The sequence below is a fragment of the Stegostoma tigrinum genome, chromosome 20 (genome assembly GCF_030684315.1).
Source record: "Stegostoma tigrinum isolate sSteTig4 chromosome 20, sSteTig4.hap1, whole genome shotgun sequence".
NCBI classification, from domain to species: Eukaryota; Metazoa; Chordata; class Chondrichthyes; order Orectolobiformes; family Stegostomatidae; genus Stegostoma; species Stegostoma tigrinum.
The window spans coordinates 30,945,926-30,968,018 of NC_081373.1; the positions used below are offsets into that span (position 1 = coordinate 30,945,926).

Here is a 22,093-nt window from a genome sequence, read left to right on the forward strand (position 1 = left end):
TGGTAGTATCTGTTTTCTCAAAGTTTTAGGATTAATTTAGAGCAATGTTAAAGGTTTCAAGACTTCTCACATGGATATGATCTGGTATAAGATCAGATGAAAGGTTAATGTGTTCTGTCATCTATGTCATTACGATTCAAATGAAGGGTGGAAAATTCAAGTTTTTTCAAATTTATTCAAGCATAGGAAAGGGTGTTGCTGGCTAGGCCAGCATTTATTGCCCACTCCTAATTGGCCTTAGGGCAGTTAAAAGTTAACGATTATAGCTGGGAATCTGGAGTCGCTTGTTGGCAAGACCAGGTAAGGCTGGTCATTTCCTTCTCTAAAAGGCATTATTGAACCACATGGGTCCTCTAACAATTGACAGTGGATTGACGGTTGTCATTAGACCCTTAATTCCAGATTTTTATTGAATTCACATTCCACTGTCTGCCATGGCTGATTCAAATCCTAGTCCCAGCATCATTACCCGGGCCTTGGATAACAGTCCCAGCAATAATACTGCTGGGCCGTGGTTTCCCCTTAGTTGAAAGATCTCTGCTTCTTTTAAGAATTTGGGCACTCCTGTTAGAGGCCAAAGCCAGCTCTTTTTTGGCTCTAAGACAGTGTGTCTAGGCCATTGACACGACTCAGATTTTTAAAAAAATTACACTGTGGTCGAGAGCAACATGAGATTAGATGATGTTGACGGAGGGCTTTTTGTTTATTTTGCTTTATTTGAGGCCCAGTTTCAAGCCCCACCTGCTCCAGGGGTGTGCATAGCAACTCTGAATAACTTGTTTGTAACATATTGGCAGTTTAATTTATTGAGATTCAAAAAATAAAGAAGGGCTTTGTTACAGTTTAAAACAGTGCCTTTTAGGAGGTAAACTAAGAACACTCATTCGTGAAAAGGATAGCTTTCTCCTGCTTCAGGGTTTAGACACAAGACACTGTAGAACATAGGACATAGAACAATACAGCACAGAACAGGCCCTTCGGCCCTCGATGTTGCGCCGACCTGTGAACTGATCTAAGCCCCTCCTCCTACACGATCCCATCATTATCCATATGCTTATCCAAGGAGCCCGTTCCTAATCAGATCTGCTGGGAGTTATGGCTTTGTTCAATGATCCAGTTCAGTTGTCATCACCTGTTCCGGAAGATATTCAAAAGCAATTTGTTGGTTCCTTTCAGTTCATGGAAGATAATTAATTATGTAGGTAATTGCATGCTGCAACCTAATTTCCTCTGAATAGGAACTGACTTGGAAGAGCTTTATAGATGTGAACCCTTGTACCTAGAAGATTCAGTATCAGTGTATTTCTTTTACCTAATAGAAGTCATATATGTTAAAGTATAAAAATGTACAGAGATTTTCAAAGCTCTCAGTAGCAACTGAAGTAGTAGAGGTACTTTCTTGAGTAAATTAGTTTTATTTTAAGTGTAGCTTTTGTGAAACTAGCTTTTGAATAACTTGAATTTGCAAATTGGTTTAATTAAGTCGATTGTGATTTTTAATCATTGTATGTTTGTAGAATTAGAGGAAGAATCGCCTATTATAAATTGGTCCTTGGAGCTGGGAAGCCGTCTGGATAGTCGCCTGTACGCTCTTTGGAACCGCACAGCAGGTGACTGCCTGCTTGATTCGGTGCTACAAGCAACATGGGGTATTTACGATAAAGATTCGGTTCTACGGAAAGCTCTTCACGACAGCTTACATGACTGTTCACATTGGTAAGGGTTTTAAGGATGATTCAGATTGTTTTTCTTCTACAAAGAAACTCCAAGATATGCAAAAGTACTTCAGCTATCTTAGTAAAGGCTGAACAGTTTGAGTCTCTACTCCACTGGAGTTCAGAAGAATGAGAGATGATTTCATTGAAACATAGAGTTCTTAAGACTCTTGACACAATAAATGTTGAGAGGATGTTTCCACTTATGGAAGAGTCTTGGACGACAGGATACGGCCTCCGAATAAAGGCATTCCTTTGTTGCAGTTTTTGCATTTCCTTGGAATTGCTAGATTTTGTGTGTTTGTTTCATTTCAAAAGGGCAAAAGGTTTTTGTTTGAAAACTTAGCTGGAGTTTGTTTCTTTTCACTGAAGAATGTTTGCTTACGAAATATTTCTTGCTCACTTCTTGTTTTGCACAGAATGATTTTTGGTTCAAGATCAGAGTCGTACATTCAAGGTTAAGTGCAAGAGATTTAGAACAGAAGTCAGGAAAAGCTTTTAAAAAAAGTCGTATGGTCAGTGTTCAGTTTGATTTGGTTGTTGATATACAAGTTGTCACTGGGTTACATTAAAATGCTGAAGTGTGACTGGGATTTTTTGTGTGGAAGTTAAATGCCAATACCAACTGATTCATCCAGGTGGCCTTTTCCTGTGCTTCACCTTGTGTGTATTTTTATGGCAGAATCCTAATTATGTCTTGCCACCCCAGTTTGTTATTACGTGTTCTGGTGCCATTGGGGGAGCAGGCTGTTCTAGATCTGATACTGTGCAATTAGACAGGATTAATAACTTTGTGGTGAAGGAACCTTTCTATGGCAGTGCTGAAACATTCAGTTTAACTTGCAGTATTGAATATGAGAAGTGTAAACATACCAAGTAGTGATTTAACCTGATGAAAGAATTTATAAGGGTTTGATGGCAGAATTGGCTAAAGTCAACTGTGAAACAAGGTGAAAAGATAAGACCATGGAGATGCAGTGCAAGATCAAGGTCTTTAGTAACACTTGAATATTTATCTCAGTGACAAGAAAGAGGATTGCCAGAAGGTTGCAAAATCTGTGGTTGTTATGGATAGTATTAAATTATAAGAGACACTGTCCAACACTGCCAAAATTACTGGCAGGTCAGAAGATTGGACAGTTTCTAGGAACCAGCAAAAATGACTTTTTTTTTTAAACAAAAAAATAGCGGTAATGTATGAGGGAATGTTAACTAAAACAAGAATGTCTCCATAAGAATTTACCATCATCAGGTAATTTGGCAAGTCTCTTGATTTTAAAATAAGTAGCTGTATTGATAATTGAGACATTAGTTATAATTTTCTGTCATTCCTTAAATTCTGAAAAGGCCCCTGTGGATTGGAAAATAATAAATATAGCACCATTTTTCAAGAAAGCAAGAAATGATAGAGCCAGTTAGCCTAACATCTATCATAGGTAAACTGCTAGAATCAATTAGTGAAGAAATAATAGGACATTTAAAAATAAGTCACAGAACTAGACAAAAAGGCAGGTTGGTTTTGTGCAATGGAAGTTTAAATAATTTATTCAGCTTGTTGATGGGAGTGACAAGCAAGGTGGATAAACCTGAAGCTGTAGATGTGTACTTGGATTTTCAAAGGTACTTGATTAAGGTGCCACATGAAAGAAAATGATGCTAAAATAAGGGCTCATGGTGTAGGGGCAAATATGTTAGCATGCATATAGGACTGCTTAGTTAACAATGCAGAGAATCAAAATAAATCAATCTCTTTAGCGATAGCTAACTATAACTAGTGGAGTGACACAGCTATCAGTGCTGCATCCTCAATATTATTAACGACTTGGATGAAGAATTGAATTTGTGGTGACGACATGTCTGATGACATCAAGATTGGCAGGAGGTAAGCTGTCTGTGTGAAATTGAGAAATTTCAAAAGGATGCAGATGGGTAGGTGGGTGATGAACTATTTGGCAGATGGCATATTGTGTGGAATAATGTGAACGTGTCCACTTCTGCAGGAAAGTTGTATACAGTTAAAGTGGAGAGAGATTACAGAACTCAGTTTACCAGCACACCCAGTTTTCTCATATGAATTACGAAATGGGTTAGTAGACGTTTTACAGCAAGTGATAAGGAAGCAGTTGGAATGTTTATTTATTGCAAGGGAATTGGAATATTAAAATTTGAATGCAGTTGTACAGAGGGCCTTTGAGATGCATCTGGAGTATTGTTTTGGTGTTTTTTTAGAAATGGATATGATTGCAGTTAAGAGCAAGTTAATATGCTCTGCTCAGAGCAAGAACCTTTCTTATGATGCTAAATTGAACAGGTTGGACCTTTTTTTTAATCCATTGGAGTTTATAAGGATGAGAGGTGATTTTATTGAAAGATGCAAAATCCTGGAGGCACCTTGACAGGAAGTGATACAGTCCCTTGAGGAGGAGACTAAAATGATAGACATTTGAAGAGTAAAAAGGCTCCCTTTTTAAAATGGTGTTTTTTTTCTAGCTCTCGCTCTCGCTTCTCTTCCGCACCACTGCGCTCTCTCTCTCTCTCTCTCTCTCTCTCTCTTCTCCCCCCCCCCCCCCCCCCCCCCCCCCCCATGTTGTTAGTGTTGGATTTCCTTTGAAAAATAGTGATGATTGGATCATTGAATTTATTCAAGGCTGGCAACTCTTTGAAGGGCCAAGGAATCGAGCGTTATAAAGGCAGGGATGACAATAGAGTCAAGATCACCAGATGAACTATGATTTTACCAAAAAACTGGCAGAGCGGGCTCAATGGTTTACTCTTCCATGTCCTAAGTTCTAGTATCAATTTCAGTCTGATTTTAAATTTAAACCCTTCTGTATATTGGAATTGATGAACTGCGAATACAAATTGGGTTTCCATACAGTGATGTACAACTCAGCCACGCTGAGAAATCTTTTAAAATTAGCCATCTAAAACTGCACGTGCTTCAAATTCTGGAGTTGGATTTGCTAATCATACAGTATGCTTCACAAAAATTTGGAATAGAAAAATGATTCAAATTGCTTTAATCCCTGTGTACTAGCACTTGCCTTTAAGACCAAATATTGTGGATCAATTCTCACTCCAACATATGAGGACATGATCTAATTTTATATCCAAATACAGTGCTAAGGCAATGCTGCACTGTTGAAAAATCTGTTATATGGAAGAGAAATTCAGTTGGGATCTCGCTTGCCTATTCCAATAGCTGCCAAAAGTCATAAAACACCTCTTAAGACCAACAGGAAATTTCTTTGCTATGTGGTCAACATTCCTTCATGACTACTGTGGAACAGACTGATCAATTTTATTTTCATAAATTTTGTGGAAAGTTCTGTGCAGAGCAATGCAGATACTGGAGCAGTCAATATCCATATGTAGCATGACTTGGATAACATTCAGGCTTTAACTGATGAATGGCAAAATAAACACTTGTGCCTCAAAAATGTTAGTGCCTAGTTGGAGATTGAACAGAACTATCTAATTCTCTTCATGATACTCCCTTTAATTTAATAAGGGCAGCATATGTATGGAGACTGTGTCGTCTGTAAACTTCCCTCCAAGATGAAAATGTGTCCTGACCTGGAAGTGGATCAGTACTGCTTCGTTGCCACTGGGTCTTGGAACTCAATTCTCAACAGCATTATTTGTGTATCTGCAGCAGAGAGATTTCAATGGTTCACGAAATTGGTGCATAAGGTCAACTTGGGGTACACGATCACTTCCACTTTCTCTGGGATGATAAGGTGTGTGTAAAACAAAATCGTCCTTAGCCAGTGATACCTGCACCCTATGAAAGGTTTTTTAAACTGATGTTTCCTTACAAATGTGATTGAAGTTTTAAATGCAACTTTTTTAGATGTTTTTTGGATGAGCTAATGAGGTATTTAGATGCTGAGTTCCAGAAACGTCCTTGCTTTGTATATTCCTGACCGTTTAAATATTAATGACTTATCTGTAACCTCATTTCTTCAGTTGTAGTTGGTCTGTTTTGGGAAAACTCTAGTTTCCGTTAGATATGATGTGTGCAATTCATAGGCTATCTGTTAATGGGTGGGTATTTAACCTTTTTCACATTTTTAGGTTAAATAAAAAGCAAATGTGAGAGAAGAAGAACCTACTAAAATGTTTTTTTTTTGCCCTGGCAGGTTTTATACACGCTGGAAGGAGTGGGAGTCTTGGTATTCTCAGAGTTTTGGGTTACATTTCTCGCTGCGAGAAGAGCAGTGGCAGGAGGACTGGGCGTTTATTCTCTCCCTTGCAAGTCAGGTACATGGTGACTTTTCTATTGTCGTCCGAGATCCTAAGTAGATTTTTGTTTTGGGTGCATAATTTTGCATTTAAACTGCTGTTTCTATTTTTTTTGGAATGACTACTGACGATAGTAGAGGTTCCTGCATCCAGCTTAAAATAGGAAGACCTTTCAGACCTGTTTTTCATTTTCAGAAATGAAGCTGAAATTATGTTCCATTAAAAAACTATTGAGGTGATCACTCTGGCAAGTGGACTGTAACTATGGAAGTAACAATAAAATTTGATCTTACACACTTTTTTTCTAAAAAGTAGTTGTATAGAAACAGAAGAATTTGTTTTGAAAACAAACCTGGAATTATAACTTGTTTTGTACAAGTGGATATTTTTGAGTGTTAATGTGTTTGCTATGGTAATTTTGGGACCTTGTGGTTAAATATATATGTGCAAATGAAATACAGGACGTGCGATTGTAACTTAAAAGGCAGGAAATTAGTTTGTAGAATAATTGTTTTGCTAACAAACTGCTAGGAAGACTGGAAGACTGTTTGTAGCATTCTGCATGGTATGAGTGTCTAATAATGCAGTGGGTAGAAAAGGATGGCACTTGATCTGACGACAGGAATATCATAGTCTGTAAATTCTGAACAAATCTTCAAACAATGGATCAGTGTTTTAACTGCTTTAGTGGTCATTCTTTGACATTTTTTTCAAATTGCTCCTCAACATGATCATAACTGAAATGTTTGACAAGATTCGGATAACTCACATTTGGTGCACCTGTTGTGTAGCTAGCTATAAATCACTTGGAACTCATCAGTTCCAAGCTTTACTCTGGGTAAATAAGTTACTTGTTTGTTTAAAATCTGCATTCAAAAATTAGCATTTTGAAATGACTTTAGCCTTCTAACATCAGCAAGACGATTTATTAATGAAATCTCTGGAGGTTGAGGGAGGAACTGATTGAGGTCTGCAAAATCCTGAGGTATAGACTGGATGGATAGCAAGAGGTTTTTTCCCAGATTTGGGGACTCAATTACTAGGGGTCACGATTTCAAGGTGAGAGGGGAAATGTTTAAGGGAGATGTACTTGGAAAGTTGTTTACGCAGAGGGTGGTGGGTGCCTGGAATATGTTGCAGAGAGCAGAGGGATACAGATCCTTGGGAAATAGGCAACACGTTTTGATAGAGGATCTGGATTGGCGCAGGCTTGGAGGGCCAAAGGGCATGTTCCTGTGCTGTAATTATTCTTTGTTCTTTATCCTGCCAATATGAATTGTTGGAAATTTCAAGGAATAGTACAAAAACACTTTTTTCTTAAGTATTGGGAATTGTTTAAGGTATTCAATAGATTTTTTTGCCATCATGATTTGTGTATTCTAATAACTTTGCGTATATTTGAAAACTGCCTCTGAAATAGTGGTGAACCAGATTGAGATGTGAAATTGTACACTAGGGCTAGGCTTTCAAATTGTAGGCTTTTCAACAATTATCAAGTAATAAAAAGTAAAATAAACACTCATAATTGGAGTAATGGGCATTTGGTTTGTCTAGATTTTTGTAATTTATAATATTGACTATAGTTCTTGTCTCCACAGAGCTAGGCGTGTAACTAATTTTTGGCACGTTGAAATATCGCAGTTTGTACTACTAACAACTACTTAAATTTATCTTTCTGGTCTGAGGTTAAATTGAAAGTTGCAGTAGTTGGAACAGGAAAATGTCAGTTATCTGGAAGCAGAGAGTTTTCAAACCCTCGCTTGGCAGAAACTGAAATTGTTGCAACTAACTCTCTGGTTGTAATTCGGTGGGTTTGAATTGAGCAATGTGTGAGAGCCATCCCTGCCAACTGGATGACATTAAACAGACATTGGAGGAGGATGCTGTGGTTAACTGTCAAAGATTGTGAAAGTTAAAATGATGAACTGGGGAAAGCTCACTGAAAAGAATGATCAGTTTAAAGGGAGAGAAAAGAGACCAAGGACAATCCAAAAGTACATCTTTAAATTTGAGGTTATTAACACCTCCAACAATTAATATTTGACAGATGAGATTGTGCATTTGCAGTCATTAATTTTCAGTGACAGGTGCCCTGTGGGAATTAAGCCATCTCTCTAAAAGGATGCAAAGATTTGAAGCAGATCTGGTGAGTTTAATTCATATCTACTATGGAAGTTTCACATAATCTGAGGCAGACAACAAGACGCTGTTTTTGCAAAGCTGATTGTGACCAAATGCTACAATTACAGACAAAGAAGATAATCATCATTCACCTTGCTGTTACTTTAGCTGAAAATTTAAGCTGTTGAAAGTCATGCTGCATTCCTAGTTGTCTTTGTATCACCACCTCCAGTTTGTTTAATTATACACCATTCACAGCTAGATGTGCTGCAGAGTTGTACAACTGAACTCTGGAGAAGATTCCACACATCTCCCCAAGCCTAATGATGAGGAGTCTACACATCAAAGCAAAAAGACTGAAACATTTGAATCCATTTTTAATCAGAAGTGTTGCATGGATGATCCATCTGTCTCCTAGTGTTCCCCTCATTAAAAGCCAGTCCTTCTTGATACCATGTGAAGACACTGGAATTAGCAAAGGCCACAGGTGCTGATATCATTTTCAAGATGTGCTGAAGGTTTATGCCTCAAAACCAGTGGGTGCTCACAGCCAAGCTCTTTCAATACGATAACACTTAGCCATGTGGAAAACTGCACAATTATATCTTATCTACAAAAAGCAGACTAATCCAACTCAAGTCAGTTGCACTCCATCAGTCTAGATGTGATCATCCAAGTGATGGAATATGTAATTGTCCGTGCCATCAAGCAGGACATAGGCAGCAACAACCTGCTACTGGCAGTTTGGGTTCTCTCTGGTTTTTACTTTGAACCTCATTCAGCCTGTGTCCAAACATGGACAAAAGAGCAGAACTTCAGAGGCGAAGCCCTAGCAAAATTGGGGGCAGTGGGAATATTGTTTGAGTTCAAACCTATCATGGAGGAAAATGATTATGGTTGTTGGAAGCCAGGCATTACACCGTCAGGACATCACTGCAGGAGTTGCTCGTGATGGTGTCCTGGCCCAACAATCTTCAAGTGCTTCATCAGTGACCGCCTCTGTATCATAAGGGAAGATACAAGAACGTTGACTGTGTAATATTCAGTACTATTTGTGGTTTCTCAGATATTGAAGCAATCTCTGACAAGAGGCAGTAAGGTTCAGACGGCACTCGGGACTTAGATTAATAATTGGCAAATAACTTCGTCACAGCCCAGCCCCTGGGAACAATCTCCTCCAACGATAAAGAACCCCTATGCACCACCTCCAGCATTCATTCCTATCACCACTGATAACCTGCAGTTCAGCAACCCACTCCATCTCCCTCAACATTATCGTCAAAATCTGTGATCTGTGCCACCTCTGAACATCGGCAGCAGATTCCTGAGAACGCTACCGTAAATTTTCCCTTACCAGGTGCTTACCGTTCTGGAGCAGAACTGTATTTTTCATGCCTCTGCACCAATGGGGTTGAAATCCTGGGACTTGTGTCTGAATAACACTGTGGGTGTACCCACTCCAAATGGACTGCACTGATTGAAGGCAGCTCACCCTCACTACCTTGAGGGCAGTGAGCAATACACAGTAAATGCTGGTGTGGCCAACGGCACCAACATTCTGGGACAGAAGGAGAAAACAAAGATCATGGAAGGTTTGCTGAAGGATAATTTGCAGTTCCAGAAAAGAATTGAGTTTTGGGAATTGGGAAATGATGACAACCCCAAAGTAACCATAATGAACAAATTTGATTATAATTCATATAAATTATAAATGATCTACATCAAAATGAATTGCTTCCGAGATGATAGGAACTGCAGATGCTGGAGAATCTGAGATAACAAGGTATAGAGTTGGATGAACACAGCTGGCCAAGCAGCATCAGAGAAGCAGGAAGGCTGACGTTTTGGGCCTAGACCCTTCTTCAGAAAATGAAATTGCCTCTGGTTATTTTCTATAATATTAAAATTAAGTTTGGACAGTCAGCTCTCTGTGCCATTTATTCACACCACATACTTGGAAGGGCATCCCCAGACATCTCCATCATTTGATTCAAGTGACTTGATGACATTGTAAACCATTTGTGCCAGAGGCCATCCGTGAAGTCTTGATTTGCTCATTACCCTAACTATTGAGATTTCTATGAACTGCTGTCTGATTGGTAATACAAGATTGTTTGTTTTGTGATCTTACCACCACCCAAATTATCCATTTAATAATCACAGTCGTGTTATCTTAGATGTTTGGAATGAGGTATGGTCTGTTACCTTGTGTTGCTGTCAGTAGAAGCCTTTTCACTTCCTTAATAGTTTGCTGACAGCTTAGACACTTCATGAAATTGATGCAAAGTTGATACCAAGGAGTAGGTAATCACAGCGGAAAAATCATCTGTGGATTACCAAGAAGTAATGCTTGCTGATGTATGTTTGCATGTAGTATGTTGCAAGACCACCAAACAAGAGAACCTACTTTCCAGAACTCATGAGCAATGGGTGACCTGAACTTTTTGCAAAATGTATATATTTTCTCTTTCCAGCAACCTCCAGAGAAATTTGACTGTTACAGTTGTAGGAGACTTAACTTAATGTGAAACATTATCTTTAATTTCAGAAATGAAATGTACATTTTCATCTAAAATGGATATGCTGAAAAGTGGTATTGTCTTGTCTTTTCTGTACAATCAAAAAGGAATGCAGTTTTTGATTGGATGGTTTAACATACGTAATTGTCTTGCTCGTTTCAGCCTGGAGCCAGTCTAGAACAGACCCACATCTTTGTTCTGGCTCATATTCTTCGCCGACCAATTATAGTCTATGGAGTGAAATACTACAAGAGTTTTCGTGGTGAGACACTAGGATATACACGATTTCAAGGTAAGGAATTTACAAATGTGTAATTTGACTATTAAGACCTGCTGCCAGCATTGTCTTTCTAACTTTGTTCAGAAGAACAGGTTGGTTTTGTGCTTTCATCTTTGGAGTTGGAGCTTAAAACTATAACCTTATTGTTTTTAATGAAAGTTTTCCTGTAAAGTTGCTGATGATGGAGTGATGCTGGACTATTGTTAATGCTGCAAAAATAATTACATCACTGTTCAATTTCCTGTTGCCACCATTCTGAATGTACAGTATTTGGAAAACTGGCATTGCTTGCATATCCTGCTCACCAGCTCCTCCTGCATACACACTAGATGGTACATACGTCTTTTTAACAAATGCATTTTGCTGTCTAACAGTGGTAAATCTATCTTGTACTTAGATTTCTCAATAGTTGGGATTAACTGAAACTTAAAGATCACCAACTTTCTCCTAACAAATGTGGTTTTTGTAAAATTAGGTATTTTGAGGACAGTGAGGTTACTGATAGACAGTAATGCACTTTCCTGTAGTTAAATACGAGCATCATAAAGATGGATATTGTAGTAGACGTTCAAAAAAATGGTACTTGATGGATGAGTTGTTTGGACAAAATATGTGGCGGTTGCTGTGGATTCATGATTTGCGATGAGGACGATTCTCTCAGAACTGATTGCTCATGCCTCAAGGGGAAGGCCATAAGATCACAAGACGTAGGAGTGGAAGTAAGGCCATTCGACCCATCAAGTCCTCTCTGCCATTTAAATCATGGCTGATGGGCATTTCAACTCCACTTCCCTGCACTCTCCCCATAGCCCTTGATTCCTTGCGAGATCAAGAATTTGTCGATCTCTGCTTTGAAGGCATCCAACATCCCAGCCTCCACTGCACTCTGCGGCAATGAATTCCACAAGCCCACCACACTCTGGCTGAAGAAATGTTGTCTCATTTCCGTTTTAAATTTACTCCCTCTAATTTTAAGGCTGTGCCCACGGGTCCTAGTCTCCCCACCTAACAGAAACAACTTCCTAGCGTCCACCCCTTCTAAGCCATACATTATCTTGTAAGTTTCTATTAGATCTCCCCTCAACTTTCTAAACTCTAACGAGTACAATCCCAGAATCCTTAGCCGTTCATCATACGTTAAACCTACCATTCCAGGAATCATACGTGTGAATCTCCGCTGGATGCGCTTCAGGGCCAGTATTTCCTTCTGGAGGTGTGGGGCCCAAAATTGGACACAGTGTTCTAAACGGGGCCTAACTAGAGCTTTATAAAGCCTCAGAAGCACATTGCTGCTTTTATATTCCAACCCTCTTGAGATAAACGACAACGTTACATTTGCTTTCTTAATAACAGACTCTACCTGCAAGGTAACTTTTAGAGAATCCTGGACCGACACTCCCAGATCCCTTTGTACTTCTGCTTTACAAATTTTCTCACCGTTTAGAAAATAGTCCATGCCTGTATTCTTTTTCCCAAAGTGCAAAACCTCACATTTACTCACATTGAATTTCATCAGCCATTTCCTGGACCACTCTCCTAAACTGTCGAAATCTTTCTGCAGCTTCCCCGCCTCCTCAGTACTACCTGCCTGTCCACCTATCTTTTGTATCATCGGCAAAGTTTGCCAGAATGCCCCCAGTCCGTTCATCCAGGTCATTTATATATAAGGTGAACAGCTGCGGCCCCAACACTGAACTCTGCAGGACACCACTTGTCACCAGTTGCCATTCCGAAAAAGAGCCTTTTATCCCAACTCTCTGCCTTCTGTCAGACAGCCAATCCTCAATCCAAGCCAGTAGCTCACCTCAAACACCATGGGCCCTCACCTTGCTCAGCGGCTTCCCATGAGGCACCCTATCAAAGGCCTTATGGAAGTCTAGATAGATAACATCTACTGGATTTTCCTGGTCTAACATACATGTTACCCCTTCAAAGAGGCAATGGCTTAGTGGCATTATTGCTGGACTGTTAATCCAGAGACCCAGGTAATGTTTTGTGGACCTGGGTTCGAATCCAGCCATGGCAGATGGTGGAATTTGAATTCTATAAATATCTGGAATTAAGAATCAAATGATGACTGTGAATCCATTGCCGATTGTCAGAGAAACCCATCTGGTTAGCTAATGCTCTTGAGAGAAGGAAACTGCTATCCTTACCTGATCTGGCCTACGTGTGACTCCAGAACCACAGCAACGTGTTTGACTCAGAGGGATGGGCAATAAATGCAATCCTAGCCAGTGGTGCCCTCAACGTGTGAATGAATAAAGGATATAGAATCTCAGTTCTGAAAGTATCTTTAAGATATATAGCTCACCAATCAGCATACTTTGTCTATTGCTTAGGCTCAAAAGGTTCACTTGAGGGACAGTGGGTTTATGCAACATTGTTCTAAAGTGGATACAGTTGATCATTTTCACTGGCAATATTGTTGATGGCAGCACTTGTGATTCTGGATCATGAAAATGCTCCCAATTTATGGGTAGCTTTACTATACTGAGTGTAGCTATACCAATCTCATGCTGAGATGCCATCTTTTGGCTCCATTTTGACCATTAACCACTGTTGAAAATTAGCAAAGTTTCTCGTTATTCATGTGCCTCTTGCTTTTAGGAACTGAGACAACTCCTTATGCTGTAGTGGGTTCCAAATAATATTGTAGATTAGTCAATAACGACAGAATTCTAGAAAGATCACTTAACTGAAAATTTCCTTATGTATATTAGCGGACAATTAAATTTTTAATACGAAATGGTAATTAACATGATTGGACTGCAGTGTAGTAATTTGTATATTGAAGTTGTCAAGCTTAGTGAGGTTCCTCTACACTCTGACCATCTGACTTATAATTTTTGATACACTGCTCATTGTACAAATGTATGCTGCTGTTACTGTTAGTACTCAATGGATGCATGTACGGTTGCATAAATCTAAGCCTTTGAAGTGTGTAATTGGTGTTTTGGATACTGTTAATCTTTGCGTCATTTTTTTTTTGGAACAAAGATTTCAACTAAATTGCTTATCTAGCCTAGAACATGAGATTTGCCAAACATTGTAATTTAGTCCTGAGAAGAGGGTGTAAATATAATTGGAAAATATTCATAGGGCTAAAATTTTGATTGTTTATTTGACCCAATTATAATCACCCAGCTATATTTGCATCCCTTTCTTTTGGCACCACCATATCCGTTGGGAATTTGACCTTGTGTCGAGAGAGATTTTTCAGCTATGTAAGGAGGAGTGCTAAAGAACAGTTAGGCATTTCTAAAAGATGTGTGGGAGCGTAGAATTGGAAGCCACAAATGTTACATTTTGAAACTTGTATGCTGTGAGGAAGGCAGTGAAGTGCGCAACAAAAATACGAATAGATGCACCCTCAAATCCTCCAGCAGTGGAACAAAGGTATTGGGAGTTGTATAAATACATGTTTATGATGAAGCATGGCACATGTTATCGGTGGTCAAAAACAGAAATATGAGCGCATGACATTACAGAAAATTATTCCAATATTTATGGTTTATTGGAAGTTATTGGATCACTGTTAGTAACATAATTAGCTTGCTAATATGACACTGTTCTTTGCAGGTGTGTACTTGCCTTTGCTTTGGGAACAGAGTTTCTGTTGGAAAAGCCCTATTGCTCTGGGGTACACTAGGGGCCACTTCTCTGCACTGGTCGCAATGGAAAATGTTGGCTATGACAATCGAGGTGCTGGCGCCAACCTAAATACAGATGATGATGTCAACATCACTTTTTTGCCACTGGTGGACAGTGAGAGGAAGTTGTTGCACATACACTTCCTTTCAGCTCATGAGGTCTGTGTATGTTTGTCTGCTTTGATAAACCATTTTGCACTGTGTTCCATTCTTATCTGTTTTTGTTAACTTGGAACACTAATTTTAGAATGTGTCAGATAATCCTGTCCTCTAACTTGAGTTAATGCAATCTTAACTGGTTTGTTACAATACTTTGGGCTCAAATAAATAAGTATCAACACTAAATTTGGGATTCAAGTAACGAAAAACGGGCAACTTGCTTTTTATGGAAAATAGTGATGAATGATCATGAGCTGAAACACAAACATTGTGGAGAAACTCAACAGATATGACAACATCTATGAAGAAAGCAGTTAAAGTTTGGAATCCCCTGACTCTCCTGCAGAACTGAACAGCTGGGAAAGGATGTTGTTAATGCTGATGACTGGGGCTGGAGTGATGAAGGAGCGAGTGCATAGGTGGAGAGGGAATCCAGAAAGAGGGAGGGAAGAAAGGTCAGGTAGCTATGGGATTGTTGATGTCAAACCAAGGAAGAAAAGAAGCTAGATAGATCATTGTGGGGGCAATGAGTGGGTGGAAATGGGTCGGTTGTGCTGTGAGCAATTCATGTCATGATGGGACCTGAATTGTGGGTGTGGGTAATAGCCAAGGAAGGTGTTGTTCATGCTGTACAATGATTAAACTTGATAATGAGTCCTAAAGGCTGTAGCGTGCCGAGGTGGAATATGATGTGTTGTTCCTCCAGCTTGCATTGAGTCTCTGCAGCACTGCAACAGGCATGAGATAGAAATGTTGACCGGGGAGCACAGTGTTGTGTTGAATTAGTAAGAAGCTGAAAATTTAGGGTTTTGTTAATGGATGGGGTGCAGATGTTCAGTAAAGCAGTCAACCAGTCTATATTTTGTCTTCCGAATGTAGAAGAAACCACGTTGTGAAAAGTGAATATAGCAGACTCAATGGAGTCTGGTGCAGGTACTGCAGTATATTAGGGGTCTTGAACAGCAAGGTTGTAAATGGGCATGTATTGCATCTTTTATGATTTGCATGGGAATGTGCTGTGGGAGGTTTGGGAGTGGAGGAATGGAACAGTGTGTCTTGGAGAGAATGGTCCATGTGTAAGCCTGACAAGGAAGGGAGGGAAGTACATAGCTTTCTCTCCACACCACTGCAGTCTCCTTTTCTAACTTTCCCTGTGACGGAAGACTTGTATTTCAGAAATTTAAATTGTGGTACTGAAAAATGCAATAATCATACAATTAATTTCAGTAATTTGTTTGCTTTGGCATTTTAAAAAAAATTTTACATGAACTTCATGCGAACAACTAATCACTTACATTATGTCCTTTTTTGAATTGCGACCTTTGTAACATCTGTTCCTATATTCCTAAGTACAGTCTTCCTTCTGCAACTGAATTAGTTAAAAATAGGATAAAATGACTTTTAAAAGTTTATTTGACCTTTCAAGATCAAAATGCTGAAGGTACTAGTTGTGGTTTTGGTGGCAAAAACAGGAAATTGTTAATAAATATACAGCTTCCTGAAGATAACTATTCGTTGCTTGCTATTATTTAATGTTCAAAGTTTGACCTTTCCAATGAATTGGCTAGACAGTCTCACTTAACTTATGCACAGCATTTTTATATTTTGAGATTTTATAACATTAGATGCCATTACCTACTACAGAACCCAGGAGAGGATGGTGTAGACTGTCCTAATCACTGGGCCTCAGGCCTTTGGGGGCCTGAACTTGAGCCACACTGCCTTTCGTCTCCTCAAGTGGCTCCTCCAGTCACAGATCCTATCTGTATGGCTCAAATCGCAAGGCATACTGCTGCTACGCAGAAGGCTGCCATCGGTGAGATGTATTGATTGAAATTGGTCAGAGGAAGAGGGTTGGTATGTGCTGTCCTAGGAGGATGTGGGGAAAGTTAGAAAAGGAGACTGCAGTGGTGTGGAGAGAAAGTTATAGCAAGGTGCATGCTACAAGAGAAATGAGTGAGAGCAAATGAAGAGGGACCCAGGCTGCAAAAGACAGTCAACATTTCATGCCCATCAGCAAAAATACTCAACAGAGAGCCAGGAAGACTTAATCAGTGAAGTTATGAATGTGGGAGATGATCAAATCTAGAGATACTTTTATGGGGAAGGAAGTAGTGGATTTAATGTAAGTGAACACTGTGTCAATTGTTGAATTTAAATCTGGGATTGAGATGTGGTGAATAGGGTAGTAGGTATTTAAAATGTTTCAGCTTTGCGCATATGCGATGAGAATGCATTAACTGTGACTTTATGTAGAAGGTGTGTTCAAATGTTCGTCTTTGTGTAGAAGTCAATTATTTTGAAGGGGTTTCTGCTGATTTTGTTTCTTGTGCCAATTTAAATTTTGTTGAGGAAGTTAATGCATTCATTGTGTGTTGTGGGGTTAAGTTTAATAAGGGTTGATATTGAAGATATTGTTGAAATATTTAATTCTGCTGCTGTGTGAGTCCAAATAAACATACCTGTAAACTCTCAGAAGGTATTGTTGCTATGCTACTGCATCACCTGGTGAAAAAGTAATTGAGAATCAGGAAGGCATCCCTGCAAGCCGCAAGGTAAACCTTGAATCAAAAATACCCTGAAAGATTAAAAAAAAACACTCTCTTGTTCAGCAGGAAAATTTTAATTCTTGGAGAAACAAAATGGGACAGAATTGGTTTGGCGTCGGGTACAGCGTTAAACTGGATTTCTCTGTGGAAGAACCGGCACTAATTGATGGTCTGAATGGAACTCTTAGTGCAACACTGTCCTATACTATAGAACCCAAAATGCACTATGATGGTCCTCAAAAGAAACTGTTGAGGATTAAAAAGGAGGTGGAGCCTGTGATTTCTTTCTCCAGTCCTTAGCCGATGAATGATCCAAGGCATTGCTGGTATTCCCATTGTTGCTAAATTTTAAAATTTTTTTTTAAAAACAGATTGGTAATGAGGACCAGCAGGAGAAGCTACTGAGGGAATGGCTTGACTGTTGTGTCACCGAGGGTGGAGTTCTTGTTGCACAACAACGGAGCTCTCGTCGGCGCAACCATCCATTGGTTACACAAATGGTAGAGAAATGGTTAGATCGTTATCGGCAGATACGGCCCTGCACTTCTCTTTCAGATGGTGAGGAAGATGAGGAGGAGGATGATGAATGAAGCAAGGTTTCTGATGGAGTCATTGGCATTACTTTGCTGAGAAGCCTGTAGGTTGGACTGTTCTGGTTTGACGTGCATCATGGAAAGTTTGGATACCAAATAGAAGTCACGTTTGAGGTCTGATCTTTGGCAACAAAAAAAGGCTGATCTGTTCTGTTGAAATCAGAACTGGCGTGGTTGGACAACAATAAACTATGAATGCAAAATTTACTTTAATGTTTAAAAAAAAGTGTTTTTCCCCCCAAACTGTACATCTTTAACTATAACTATACTGCATGTGGTTGTGTAAGAACTCATGTAACAGGGAAAGAAATATACCAGCATCTAAAAAATAACTGAATTTATATTGATTTCCTAACAAGGGCACTTAAAAAAGAAAAAGCTCATTTTAAATTCCAGTTTGTTCCTTCTAGATTTATTTTATTATAGCCATTATTGGTCTATATAGCTAATGCTTTTAAAATACTGGTGCATGTGTTCTTTGGAGACATATTTTAATGCCAAATTATGGTGCTGAGGGTCAGGTGACAGGTTGTACGGTGGGATTTGAGGAATAAGGGGCATCATGGGTGGCAAAAACCATGAGAACAAGTGCATGGGTATTCCCTTGAATACTATAATGAAGTAAAATCTCTAAGGAACAAAATACAGATGTTGGGTTGTGTTGCAAAGTGTTCACCAAAGTATTGTCTTTGTTTCTGATTTTTTAAGAGACTGTTACTCTATATAGTATGGAGACGGCAAATTATTGTTTTAAAGTTTGCAGACATCATACATGTTCTCATCTTCACTAATGTTCGCTACTACAAACCTAGTTTAGACCCTGAACTCTGGCAGTAATTCTATTCTGATAATCCTATTTATTTAAAGTGACCTGGAGACATGAGGTACTTTTTCCCCCCATAAAATTAAGTTCAGAACTGATTGTGTGGATTTTGTTGATTGTTTACTCAACCCCAATGAAGAATTTCATGTTGCACAAATACATACTCTTGCTGTGAAAATGTTGCTGAATGTGCTGTTGACTTTATTTGTCTATGCAAATGCTGTGCACCACGAAGCCAAAGGTTCCCACTTAATAAGGTCATTATATTGCAGTTGCATGTGTCTCACTTAAATTTTATAATTCTATTTAGAACAGTTTTGAACTTTACAAAGAAATACTTTCTCTTGGAAACGTTCTAGGCATCTCATGCAAATTGAGTTATCGCTGTAATCCCTAATGTTCAGTGCTTGTCACATCAGCAGCCATACAGATTAAACTACAGTGATGTGAAATATTTAGATGAGTTATTTTATGAAGAATGTTGCAGTTTTCTGTTTCACAAGATAAAAGTGGAAATGTCAGCAAAATATACACTTGGTTACAAAGTAATTACAAAATTGAGTATGATATTTTTAAGGAAACGTGTTTTCTGAAAGTGCCGCAAGATATCACTTCTGGTTTGAGGTTAATTCCTTGTATGGCTTTAAGAGTATTAGTGTATAATTTTAGTTCAGATAAACCAGATCCTGGTTTTTGCACCCCCCCCCCCATTTTTGTTACTGCTATGCGTTCATATTTGCTAACAGTAAACCTTTTTGTACAGCACAATATCATGTAATGCATGTAGAGTGCTGCATTACAAAAATGGATTGCAGGTGTGATATAAGAGACTTAGACCTAACGGTTTGTTTTTCGCATTTGGAGTACTTTCACTTCTAAAAATATATCTGCATTAGGATATTATTTAATCTTCTTTCAAAAAGTAATCCAAATGTGGTTAGGCCATGCGTTTGATACTTCCACCAACACCATCCATATTGTAAATGCACATATTCCTGTACTATATCTCTTCAATTATGGAAGAGAAGGAGTCTACCGTATCATTCCTATAGAAATTTTCTGCTGTTTTCATACAGGTGGGCAGTAAGTGATCGGTAAATTTTCAATTTTGAAATCACGTCCTCTTAGAATCAAATAGATTGATAAAAATGTGTGCAGGTTTGTGTGGGGGAAAAATGGTCAGCAATTAACAAATTTAAATAGTCAAGAAATAGCAATGACAAGCTGTCATTGAAGTCATCTGAAATTCATTAGATCTGGACATGTAACTAAATGATGGAATTTAGTTTTTGTAACCTGTATGTGAGATTGTGGAATCTAATATCCATATTTTTGCTGGGAGAGTTGTATGGAATGAATCCTTTTATAAGGGAAGATGCAAGCAAATATAAACTCATGAAGGGACAGTAAATACAAATTAACTGAGGAGCATTTTGATGTTGCTGGCTGGCTGACTATAAAGGTTAATATCATTTTTCAGATTTCAAAAGTAGTCCTCAACAAAATACTTGGTTAAAGCTAAAGTTGATCAAATTAAAGCTGAATTTCTAAGTTTGCATAATGAATTGAATACATAAAACAGTATTTATTTAGGTAATGCTGGTTCATTAGGTATCTTTTGACCATCAAGATTTGTTTTGATAAAATAAGTATTATCTATACTGGGGAAGTTTAGCAAGTATGAGATTTTGTTTCATTCTCCTTTCATGCGATGTAGGTGTGACTGGCTAGGCATCCTTAATTGACTTTGAACAAAGGTCTTGCAGTGCCATCTCAGAGGGCAGTTAAGGTTCATCTCGAGTTGCATGTGGCCAGATTGGGTAAGGACTGTAGTTATACTTCTCCTAAAGAACATAGACGAACAATCTATAGTCTTGATAATTACCATTATTGAAAGGAGCTTTCAATTCCAAATTTAGTTAGTTTAAATTCCACAAGCTGCCTGTAGCATGATTTGAGCCCATGTACCCAGAACATTAGCTGAGCCTCTGGATGAGTGGTGTAGTGATGTTACTACGATGTCACTCTCTTCTAGAACATAGAACAACACAGCGCAGAGCAGGCCCTTCGGCCCTCGATGATGCACCGACCTGTGAACTAATCTAAGCCCATCCCCCTGCACTATCCCATCATCCGTATACTTATCCAAGGACTGTTTAAATGCCCCTAATGTGGCTGAGTTCACTACGTTGGCAGGCAGGGCATTCCACGTCCTTAGCACTCTGAGTAAAGAACCTGCCTCTGATATCTGTCTTAAATCTATCACCCCTCAATTTGCAGCTATGTCCCCTCGTACAAGCTGACGTCATCATCCTAGGAAAAAGACTCACTGTCCACCCTATCTAATCCTCAAATCCTGATATATCAATCCTGAAATGTTAATTGCTGCATTAATTTTATATTGAATTGAGCAAGAAATAATTGAGGGTTATCATTTATCTGATCAGTAATTATGTTTTTCAGTTGGATGCAGCAGTTGATGAGAGGAAATAGAATTTGTTTTGAGTTGAACTTTTTATTACATATATATGCATGTTCCAGCAGATCACAGTATAGTTAGAGGGGAACAAAATGTACTGACCGTTGTGCCACTCCACCTGTCTGTATCTCTCCTCTCCACTCCATTCCCCTAATTATTTCATGAAGAGGACAAATGTATTTTGTGAGTACTGCTAGGTCATCTGGGAGGTATGAAGTGAAAGTGGAGAAGAATTTCTGGTCACCTGTTCTCAAAACTGCCAAGTGTTTGAGAATGGTAATGACCTAATCATGTTACATATTTTTGTCTTGATGTAAGTACGTCAAGTTTCATCACCTGTATGTCATGTGATTTTTTTTAAACCCACCTATTTAATGCTGATCACCAAATTATTATTATCCTTATTCTTAGCATTTTAGAACCACAATGCATGTCATACTCCAAAGGTTTTTCAAATGTCAGCCTGAGGTCAAAGTTGGTGTGAATAAATGGAACAAGTCAGTTTCTGTCTTAACTGAAATGGGGTGTCAAAAGCCTATTGTTGGGACTTGTGGATGGTGAGATGCAAATTTTACTAGTAATGGCCATCTTTCAAACATAAGCTGAGTAAACAAATGGAGATGTGATACCGTGCAGATAGAAGTAGACCTAATACCATAACTAGATTTGGGCACTACAAGAGTTGGACTTGAGGGGAGAATATTTACGTAACAAAAATCAATCCATTTTGAATCTGAAAATTCATGAGCATTTCCATTTACTGCAATAAAAATGTCTTTATTTTAAATTGGAACAGAATGATGTCTAAAAGGTAGGTGTGAATGTGATTGAAACATATTAGACTAATATTCAAGTCATTTGAGATGAGAACTAATTGTGATAAATGGTATGAAGTAATTGAGAAATTAATGTTGGGAATTTATTGCCTATAAATACAAATTTGAAAAAAAACTGGAA

At 38.6% G+C, this 22,093-nt stretch overlaps 1 protein-coding gene across 6 annotated transcripts in view; it reads left to right on the top strand.

The window, feature by feature from the left end:
• The window catches only part of LOC125461841 (ubiquitin thioesterase ZRANB1), a 66,498-nt gene extending 47,389 nt beyond the window's left edge, over window positions 1–19,109 (top strand). For all 6 annotated transcript variants that reach the window (XM_048551114.2, XM_048551113.2, XM_048551112.2 and 3 more), the window contains 5 exons: window positions 1,518–1,716; window positions 5,858–5,978; window positions 10,763–10,892; window positions 14,463–14,692; window positions 17,613–19,109. In XM_048551114.2, coding sequence (XP_048407071.1) covers window positions 1,518–1,716; window positions 5,858–5,978; window positions 10,763–10,892; window positions 14,463–14,692; window positions 17,613–17,831 — 899 coding nt within the window. In that variant the 3' untranslated portion in view covers window positions 17,832–19,109. The remainder of the gene's footprint in view (window positions 1–1,517; window positions 1,717–5,857; window positions 5,979–10,762; window positions 10,893–14,462; window positions 14,693–17,612) is intronic.
• Window positions 19,110–22,093: the final 2,984 nt, after the last annotated feature.